Source organism: Mus musculus, chromosome 7, assembly GCF_000001635.26.
Source record: "Mus musculus strain C57BL/6J chromosome 7, GRCm38.p6 C57BL/6J".
NCBI classification, from domain to species: domain Eukaryota; kingdom Metazoa; phylum Chordata; class Mammalia; order Rodentia; family Muridae; genus Mus; species Mus musculus.
In genome coordinates, this window is record NC_000073.6 from 18,008,898 (window position 1) to 18,019,802 (window position 10,905).

The window sequence follows — 10,905 nt, forward strand, 5'->3', positions numbered from 1 at the left end:
ATCAGGGAAGTGGGAAAGTGAACAACCGGGTGGGCTGCTTCTGAACTGAGTTCCATCTCTGAAGGTCAAGCTGTCTGAGGCTGTGGACAGGAGCACAAGTGATGGTCACAAACAACAGTGATGAGCACTTCCTTGGATAGCAGGGAGCTTCCAGTGGTAGTTAGCATTTACTGTGAAATGCATCCACCCTGAAGTCACCGGAGTAGGGCTAGAAGGGACTCAGTTGAGTCAGTGTCTTTCATAGATCACAGTGAAGGAATCTGTGGATTAATCTCTTGAGTGTCTTAATTGAAGTAGGAGGGCAGAGGCCACTGTGAATGGTGTTATCCCTATGCAGGTGGTTGTGTATTGTCTCAGAAATATAGTGAAACATGAGAGAGAGAGAGAGAGAGAGAGAGAGAGAGAGAGAGAGAGAGAGAGGACAAAAACAGACAGAAAGAGAAAGGCAGAGAAACACAGAGAAGGACATTTTTAAAAAGTGTCCCAGTGAATGACCAATTAAACAGCTCTCCTCCTCAGTTCTTCACTCCAGATTCTTGTCTTTTATCTGTACCTTGACTTCCCTCAATGATGGATTTGACCTCTGTTACTGGCCTGAAAATGCATTGCTCTCTTGAGCTGCTTTTGTTCAGGTTGTTTATCATAGCATCAGAAGGTTAGAACAATCAGTTTCCTGGGAAGTAAAGCAAGTAAAGCGTATTCATTTGTATCCTACTTGGTTTTCCGGTTGTATGCAAATCACACAGCACCATATCTCCATATAAGGCCAAATGAGGGCCCGAGGAGATTTATCTGCTTTATCGCTCAGTGTGCAGTCTGGTGGACTGAGACATTATGAGAGCAAAGGAGAAAGGTGTAGAGAACAGGAGATAGGGGAAGATGAACTGATGTGTTTTGTACACAGGAAATGTCCCCAGGCCATATAATTCTAGGAGGGACTCCTACCTGGGAGGAGACTACAATAAAAGAGAGGAAGGACAGTGGAACTGACAGGAGAGTTGAGTGTGGAAACAGCACTGGAGCTGAAGCTTTTCACAGATGTAGACAGAGCAGGTGGCAGGTGGCAGAGGTCATGATGAACTCTGCTGCACTTTCCTGTAAAGACTGCACCTCTTGGCAGGGGCTTCTGTTCACAGGTGAGGAGGCTACTCTTTGGCACTGAGTGGGAGAAGGGGAACACAGAGTCCTGCTTAAGTCCCTGAAGAATATAAGAACCTAGGAATAGAATCATGGTTTTGGGAAGAGGACACAGACAGGGGCAGGAACTCTGCAGCAGGAAGTGACACAAGATAGTACAATGGAGCAATAGCACTATTGTTTTCTTTCCCAACTCAATCACATGGACAACTGTATTCTAAGGACTGATGTCCCCAACCATGACAGTGTCTGTCCAATTAAAAAACAAAGTACAAAGAGCCATTGCAATGACTTAATGGTCATGCTGCTGGCTGCCAATCCTAAGATAGCAACTCAATTACCAACACATACAAGGTGTGTGATTTCTATGTATATGCTGTGTATACATTCACCCATACACAAATGAACACAGTGCAATTTATATAAGCATTCACCTTCCCCACACATACAAACTATACCAAACTCCTGTACTAAAGGTGTCAATAGTTTCAATTTTAGCATTTTGCAAATGTACTCCTGGATAGGCATATCCCTGACACATGCATTCTCCCACTCATCCAAAGGTATTCAAGCCTTTATCAGTTCTGGACATTCCAAAGATGTTAGGCTTATCTTGGTTCCAATAAAGCCCTAGACTAGGGGATAGTAGATTAGACCAGAAAGACATTATAGAAGTAGAATCAGAGAACTCAGACCAAAGAGATAACACAGGAAAAAAAAATCAAGTGAAGATCTCTAGATTAAGAGGTAACAGGAGCCATCATCTCAGCCCAAGTACTCTGAATATAGACAGGAGGCTGAGGGCAATGTGTGGAATCCTTAACAGAAAAGAGAGTTCCATACACAGAATGGAACAGGTTCAGGGCCACTGATGGTGTAGTGAAGGTTATGTTACCCAACCCTTCCAAATACAAAGGTGCCACTCTCACATGCCAACTTAGGCTGTGTCATGAGCTGTCCACTCAGGACACAGATCTCATTATTTCATCAAATACAGAGGTCCCAATGTTCATGGATTTTCTCTCCTCCCTTCTAGTCTCTCTTTTAACATGCTGGCTGCATCCCACTACTTCTCATCTCACCATTAAAGCAGTGCCTCCCATTGCTGTTGAAGGGGAAAACGTTCTTCTGTTTGTGCATAACCTGCCAAAGAATGTTAAAGCCTTTTCCTGGTACTCGGGAGCTGCACCGTTCAAGTGTTGTGAAATTGCAAGTCATGTGATAGCTACCAATTTTACTGCAGTGGGACTTGCACACAGTGGTAGAGAGACAGTACTCAACAATGGATCTCTGTTGATCAAGAGTGTTACCAGAAAAGACTCAGGATACTACACTCTACGAACACTTGATTCAACCTCAAGACCTGAAATAATACGTGCAGAATTCTTTGTACACCGTAAGTCAATTTTTTGTGAACTCTGTTGTTGGGTGGGTTCAGTCCATTGCACATTCAGAGGAGTGTTGAGCCTGAACTGGATCTACATTCTTTCTGCATTGTGTCTCCATGTTGTTGTAGGAGGATCTTGTACAGGATACACATTTTGGAGACAAACTTTCATAGATCAGAATCCCTCACTTGACTGCACATGCAGAGAGGTGGACTTGTACTGAGTAACTCAGACAATGATGTCAGCCTCAACTCAGACCCTTAGGCCTCTCACCATGAACCTACACCTGAGTTGAGGAAGAAATGAGGAAACGAGGGGATTTTCCATGACCTTGGATGCAGACCTCTGTGCCCGACTCAGCTCAGAGTGAGGGGGGACAGCAGGGCTGATATCAGAGCAACACAGCTCAGGGGCACTGTTAGAGGAAGAGGTGTTCTTAAAGGAGGGAGGACAGAGCAGACACCAGAGGCTGTAGTGATGCCTCCTTAATCTCTAAGCAAATGTACACAAGGTGGCAGGAAATCCTGCTACACATGCCTACATCAGTCCCTATCCCTGTGTGGGAGGAGGTTAGCTGAGGGAGTGTCTAGAGTCTCTTGGAGAGGATAACGGCTTCAGATGAGACTCAGAGTTTTTGTTTGCAACATGAGATGAGAAGACACAGCAAGGTAGACAAGCACCTCGGAATCTAAAAGCTCTAGTGAACATGAAATGGTAGGATGAGGAGATAAAAGTTGCATTGTTCATTTACCAAGTTCAATAATTATCTTGGCAAGTATGCTCTGAAGACTAATGTCCCTACCTATGACAATATGATGCTTCAAATGAAAAACAAATTATGAGATGACTCAGTGGGTATGGGTACTTGCTGTCATCCCTGATGACCTGAGTTCAATCTTCTTATCCCAAATGGTAGAAGGAGAGAACTCAGTCACAGAAACTGTCCTCTGGCCTACACATAGATACTGTGGCATGCACCCACTAACCCATACACTGATACATGCTTGAGTGCATGTTCCCTTCCCTAACAAAAGAGTCAATGAAAAACAATCATATTGTGGTATAAAACTTTTATTAGCTTAGAACCTGAGAATCTGGTAACTTCATTCATGGACATATAGTGACCTGGAATACACGTCCATCTATCCATTCATTTATCCATTGAGACCTTTCTAAGTGTTGGGTGTTCCAAGATTATCACACTAATCCCAGGCCACAAAGTCTTCTACTGGGTGGCAAGGGACATACATGAGCAAGGACATTGAGAATGCACCATAACAGGTCTAATGCAAAATATGTCAGTGTGTAGATCCAATTTCTATTGATGAAGATACTTGTGGAGGCACCCTCCTCCACACACTGTGGGTTGGAGCACAGATCTGAAGGCACTGAACAGTGAGTCATGCAGACAGATGATGGGAATGTCCCATACAGAAGTTCATGGACTCTGAAGGCATGAATGTGTGTGTGTCTATCCCATCAAGTAGGATAGACAGACCCTCACACACACAACAAGGAGGACTGATGGACACACCTGCTCATGACTCAGAGATATTTCTTTCTACCAAATGCAGGAGAACCACTTTTAAGGATTTCTTTCTATTTCTTTTTTTTTTTCCATCTAGGCCCACTATTAGGCTACAAGAAGCATCTTACCCCTTCTCAACTCACAATTCAGTTGGTGCCACTTAGGGTTGAAGAAAACATCAATATTTTTCTGTCGGTTTTTAATCTGCCAAAGAAGCTTCAAGTCTTTGCCTGGCACAAAGGAGTACTTCCACTTGAACATTTGAAGATAGCAAGCCATTCATTCCTCACCAATTCAACCACTCTGGGGTATGCATATTATGACAGAGTGAAAGTACGCAATGATGGGTCCTTGCTTCTCTTCAATGTCAAGAAGAAAGACGCAGGGCTTTATACCCTACGAACCGTATCTGTTGATTTGATATCAGAATGGGCCATTATTGACCTCCAAGTAAATAGTAAGTGACTCTTTGCGACTCCTGGGTGAAGGTGGGGTTTATTCTTCTCTGTATACCTAAGACAATGAGGATTGTACTGTGCCTTCCTCCCCTCTTTACTGTGTACTCTAACTTGGATTTGGGCATTTAGTAAAAGAGACACATCATGGGGGTAAACCAAAATACATCAGAAATATTGACCTAATGGAACCTGTAGACAGTAGTATGGTAACTCAGTCCAATGATGTCAAACTCAGCTCAGACTCTGGGGCCTCACGCTGAGTATGGCACCAAGCAAGCTTTGTGGCATTGCTTGAATTTGAGTACCTGCTAGAGCTGACTGAAACAATGTGTCACTCTGCATCCAGGTCTTGGATCATGTGGAATAACTCAGTATCTGTCATGGCAATCATGGTTAGGCCAGGTCTTGTGGGCATCTCCTTTTCCTGAGATTTGGCATGAATAGAACAGCTGTTAAGGGTGGCCATACAACATACTGTCTGTACTGATAATTCTGAGACTTTATAGGAAAGTTTGTATCCCCAAAGAAAAATACATCATTTTGGCAACTGCTTGTCCTCGGGAGTTCAGCCTAGGGAATTCCCTTCTTTTTTATTGGATTTTTTTTTTTAAATTTAGGTTTCAAATGTTATCCCCTTTCCTGGTTTCTCCTCTGAAAAGCACCCTCCCCCACCCTCTTCCCCCCTCCCCTTACTCACCAACCCACCCATTCTCAATTTCTGGCCCTGGCATTCCCCCCACATTGTGGCATACAGCCTTCCTAGTACAAAGGGCCTCTCCTCCCATTGATGTCCAATTAGGCCATCCTCTGCTGCATATGCAACTGGAGTTATGAGTCCCACCAGGTGTGCTCTTTGGTTGGTGGTTTAGTCCCTGGGAGCTCTGGGCATACTGATTACTTCGTATTATTGTTCCCCCTATGGGGCTGCAAATCCCTTCAGCTCCTTGGATCCTTTCTCTACCTCCTTCACTGGGGATGCTATGCTCAGTGTAATGGATGGCTGTGAGCATCTGCCTCTGTATTTGTAAGGCACTGGCAGAGCCTCTCAGGAAAGAGCTATATCAGGCTCCTGTCATCACGTACTTGTTGGCATCCACAACAGCATATGGGTTTGGTGATTGTAAATGGGATGGATCCCCAGATGAGGCAGTCTCTAGGTGGTCATGTCTTCAGTCTCCACTCCTCACTTGCTCTGTAACACTTTTCATTGCTGTTTTGTTCCTCCCTTCTAAGATGGATAGAAGTATCTACATTATGGCCTTCCTTCTTTAGTTTCATGTGGTTTGTAAATTGTATCTTGGTTATTCCAAGCTTCTGGGCTTCTGGGGTAATATCCACTTATCAGTGAGTGCATATCATGTGTGTTCTTTTGTGATTAGGTTACCTTACTCAGGATGATATACTCCAATTCCATCCATTTGCCTATGGATTTCATAAATTCATTGTTTTAAATAGCTGAGTAGTACTCCATTGTGTAAATGTACCACATTTTCTGTATCAATTCTTCTGTTGAGGGAATTGTCTTCTTTAGGCAAATAATAACATGCACTCCTGATTTTAACAGCTCTTCAGTCTCAAGTTTAGGACATTTATAATATTTGAATTTCACTTATAGACAGGAAAATGATAAGTTACCATGTGTACTACTGTAGGGAATCTCACAAACAGTAAAGACATTGGTTGAATAAAGGTTACACAGCCTATGGGTAGCATATCAGAAGTACAAGATGACAGTGTATATGCACATGTCCAACTTACCTACCCTATGAGGCCTTATAAAGTATATGTGGACCAGAAGAGTGCTGTGGGTTCAGAAAATTTCTCCTTAGGCATCACTGTCTCACAGGGAGAGTCTGGTCCAGGTGGTGGAAGCAAGAAATTGACAGTCACTTTTGACATTGTAATGAAGCCTAATTTAATTCTGAATGCCCGCTCTACCCTAATTCTCCTACTACAATGCTTTGGGCTTCAGATCATAGATTTCCTAGAGTGGTGGATTCACTCCTCTTGAATCATAGGGAGAAGGTTTTGCCTTATCCCTCCATCAAGATCCTGCAAAGCACAGGGTCTAGTGTGCAGCTAAAGCAATACTTTTATGATAAATGGAAAAAGAAATTAGTAATTGTCTTAGTCAGGGTTTCTATTACTGCACAAACATCATGACCAAGAAAGAAGTTGGGGAGGAAAGGGTTTATTCAGCTTATACTTCCATACTGCTGTTCATCACCAAGGAAGCCAGGACTGGAACTCAAGCAGGCCAGGAAGCAGGAGCTGATGCAGAAGCCATGGAGAGATGTTCTTTACTGGCTTGCTTCCCCTGGCTTGCTCAGCCTGCTTTCTTATAGAACCCAAGACTATCAGCCCAGAGATGGTCCCACCCACAAGGGGCCTTTCCCCCTTGATCACTAATTGAGAAAATGCCTTACAGTTGGATCTCATGGAGGAATTTCCTCAACTGAAGCTCTTTTCTCTGTGATAACTCCAGCTGTGTCAAGTTGACACAAAACTAGCCAGTACAATTGACCCCTTGTCAACTTGACACACAAACATATCACTAGTAAGCCTCAACCCTTACATTCTTATTTATCCCCAAGATCTAAATAACTTTAAAAGTCCCACAGTCTTTACATATTCTTAAAATTTCAATCTCTTTAAAATATCCATCTCTTTTAAAATTCAGTCTTTTTATATTAAAAGTCTCTTAACTGTGGGCTCCACTAAAACAGTTTCTTCCTTCAAGAGGGAAAATATCATGGCACAGTCACAGTCAAAAGCAAAAATCAATCTCCAACTGTCCAATGTCTGGGATCCAACTCACGATCTTCTGGGCTCCTCCAAGGGCTTGGGTCACTTCTCTAGCCATGCCCTTTGTAGCACACACGTCATCCTCTAGGCTCCAGATGTCTGTACTCCACTGCTGCTGCTGCTCTTGGTGGTCAACTCATGGTACTGGTGTCTCCAAAACACTGTGTGACCCCTTCAGTCCTGGGCCTTCAATTGCAACTGAGGCTGCACCTTCACCAATGGCCTTCCATGGCCTCTCACAGTGCCGAGCCTCAGCTGCTCTGCGTGACCCTTCATGCCTTCAAAACCAGTACCACCTGGGTGACCCTTACATATTACCAAGTCCCGCTGCAGCAGGAGTACAACCTTGGCTATCTCTGGAATACAGCCTCTTTGTGCTTTCATAAAACACTTCACAGAAGATGTCACCTCAATGATGCTGGTCTCTTCTTAATCACCGCTAGCTAATTTCTTAGCTCCAGCTAACCAGCATCAATAGTCCCAGTAATGCAAAGTTTTTGTTTTAGTAGTTCTGGTATCTTGTTAATCACAGCTGATTCTTCAGCCCCAGCTAACCAGAACTACAGAATCTTCACAATCAAAACAGCAATGGCCCTGAAAAAAGTCTTTTAATTTTCCCTCTGAAATTTCACAAGCCAGGCCTCCATCTTCTGCACTGTTCTCAACATTATCTTCCAAGCTCCTGCACAACATCCGACAGAGCTCTTAACAACGAATGGATCTTCAAGCTGAAAGTTCCAAAGTCCTTCCACAGTCCTCCTCAAAACATGGTCAGGTTGTCACAGGAATACCCCACTATGCTGGTACCAATTTGTCTTAGTCAGGGTTTCTATTACTTCACAAACATCATGACCAAGAAAGAAGTTGGGGAGGAAAGGATTTATTCAGCTTACACTTCCATACTGCTGTTCATCACCAAGGAAGCCAGGACTGGAACTCAAGCAGGCCAGGAAGCAGGAGCTGATGCAGAAGCCATGGAGGGATGTTCTTTACTGGCTTGCTTCTCCTGGCTTGCTCAGCCTGCTCTCTTATAGAACCCAAGACTACCAGCCCAGAGATGGTCCCACCCACAAGGGGCCTTTTCCCCTTGATCACTAATTGAGAAAATGCCTTACAGTTGGATCTCATGGAGGCATTTCCTCAACTGAAGCTCCTTTCTCTGTGATAACTCCAGCTGTGTTAAGTTGACACAAAACTAGCCAGTATAGTAATGAATGGACAAATGGTGGTGATAGATTGGTTGATGAGTGGATGGTGTGAGTAGATGGACATGTTTATGAACTGGATGTCTTAGAACCCTTTCAGAGATTAAAATTTACACGTAGAGTTCTAGTATGTCTGACAGTGCCCACACCCTACTCATCCTGGATGCTATGAACGCTGCCCCATTTCTCTGATGTATTCCTCATCCACTTGGAAAGACAACTGCATGAGCATCCTAGGGATGTTGTTGTATGTAGCAGTTCTGAGAGTGACACTCCTCATTGTAGTCATTTAGATCTTGCTCCTTGGAGGCTTGGAAGTCATTTTAACTCCCATTTTCATTCACATTTCTACTATTATTACTCCTTTCCTGCCACTCATCCCCTGTCCCTTCATTCAGGAAGGTATGTTCCCGAACTGCCCAGTTCACCAATCCCCTTACATCCCCACCTCAATTTCTGTCTTTCCTTGTTCCTGGTATAGAAATCAGAAGAAAAATCCTTTCCTACACACACACACACACACACACACACACACACACACACACACACACACACAGAATCAAGGAGTCTCCCTTGTGTTTCTCTATGTATCTTGACTTCTGTGGTTTTGGTGTGAGTAGTAAGCCAAGAGACAGAAAGAAAAGCATCTTCCAACTCTATATTGACTACTCATAGGCTACAGGGTAGAAGGATACGGCTGCCAGACCCCAAAGTCTTCATTGTTCCTCTGCTTCACATTTGATGACATCATCATAATGTGGCTAACAGTCCTCCCAAGAAGGAAATAACACAAACTGTGCTGTTTAATGGCTTTGTCATATGTACCTATACCTCATATTGTCACACTGACTCAAGATGACTCCTGTGATCCAGTGACATGATCTAAAACTCTAGACATGATTAGTTCTATTAGACTGTATAATCTGAAAATATTTGATGCAACTTGCTTTGTGATTCCTGCGTCTTAGGAACAGGATGAAAGAAAGCCTCTTGCACACTGCTCTTGGTCCTGTCCCTTTGTGCTTCAGTGCTCATGTAGGCCAGGTTATAATTCTTCTAAGTAGTCTCTAACCATGATATTTGACACTGTTGCAAAGTTTTGGTTGTTTCTAATTTTACACAGTAAAGAAACCTTACACTCACATGTACCCTCTGGCTAGTGCTGTCCCCACAAGACTCACACACAGGTTTCCCTCTGTTCATGGATTCACCAGCTTCAAGCCAATTTGTAATGTTTATATTTAATCAAAATGGAACCCCACAGCTCTAAGAGATTGGTCTAAGGCCTTTCTGTGCTCTCAAAAAATAATCTTTGCAGAAATTTGTCTTATATCCTTGTTGTACCTAACAATTTTTGCATATTATAGCCTGCTTGGCATAAAGGAAGACAATGTAAGAGCTATTCATATCTATCAGTGCATTAGATGGTTGAAACAATGAACTCCCATATAAAAAGGGAATCTCCCCAGGATTTCATAATGAGAGAAGGAAGATGCCCTAGTCAAAGGAGAACTATCTCTTTGGAGAGAGATTTTACCTTATTGCATGACAGTGTAGGATGGGATTGAACCCAGACAAAAATGGATTTGGGTAAGTGGGTTTATCTCTTGGTTGAGACTTATTAGATCTACTTATCATTGGTTTTCTATTCATCTCAATTTAGCACCTTGAAGTCAGGCTTCAGACAATCAAGGAAGAAGATGTAAACCATGGCCCTTGAAGAATCAAAGAAGAAAGGCAAATATGTGCATTACTTCTACCCTTACTCTCTACTCTGAATAAATAGCTTTCTGCTTACCTGCATTTTTTTCAGTTCTTCTAATTGCCTTATTAAGGATTGGTGGCTGATATAAGCTTGAGATTCATGGTTAGAACCCAGTCACGTTCAGTTACAACATGGAGAAATTTCCTGTAGCAATTTCCTATTGGTAGAAATAGCCATTTCTTTAAAGCTCTATAATGTGCCAGTGTCTCCCAATGTAAAGGACCTCCCACTCTATCACTGTCTAAGGCTCCTGATTTCTGCAGGGCTGATATGTAGTTAAGCCAAGGATGTTTCAAGCTTGTGTTTCTGCTAAATGATGTTTGTTCCTGACTGAATGATACAACTTCTCTGTCTTGTCTTCAAGCACTGATGACACAGTCCTAGGCATGACACACTTTAGTCATAAGGCTTCCATAAGGTTTTAGACTTACACAAATATCCATTTTCAGTAGCATATAGATTTTCATCAGTGTTTCTGTCTTTATTAAATTCTCAAATCTTATCCTGTTTTGATTCCTTAATTCATTTACATTTTATGCTTTCTTGCAGTTAATTTATCAGTTAATCTGTTTCTCTTTTTATTTATTTGGATATTCATAGTCATTCCTTATTTGTTTTG

At 42.7% G+C, this 10,905-nt stretch overlaps 1 protein-coding gene across 2 annotated transcripts; it reads left to right on the plus strand.

The window, feature by feature from the left end:
• The first annotated feature begins 991 nt into the window (after positions 1-991).
• On the plus strand, positions 992-10,323 carry Ceacam13 (carcinoembryonic antigen-related cell adhesion molecule 13). 2 transcript variants are annotated; one of them, NM_027210.3, is made up of 4 exons: positions 992-1,136; positions 2,174-2,533; positions 4,151-4,510; positions 10,185-10,323. In NM_027210.3, the coding sequence occupies exons 1-4, from the start codon at positions 1,073-1,075 to the stop codon at positions 10,190-10,192; spliced, it is 792 nt and encodes a 263-aa protein (NP_081486.1). In that variant the 5' UTR covers positions 992-1,072; the 3' UTR covers positions 10,193-10,323. The 2 variants fall into 2 exon arrangements, with proteins under 2 accessions (NP_081486.1, NP_082447.1); NM_028171.2 differs by lacking the exon at positions 10,185-10,323 and having other exon boundaries at positions 4,151-4,591.
• Positions 10,324-10,905: the final 582 nt, after the last annotated feature.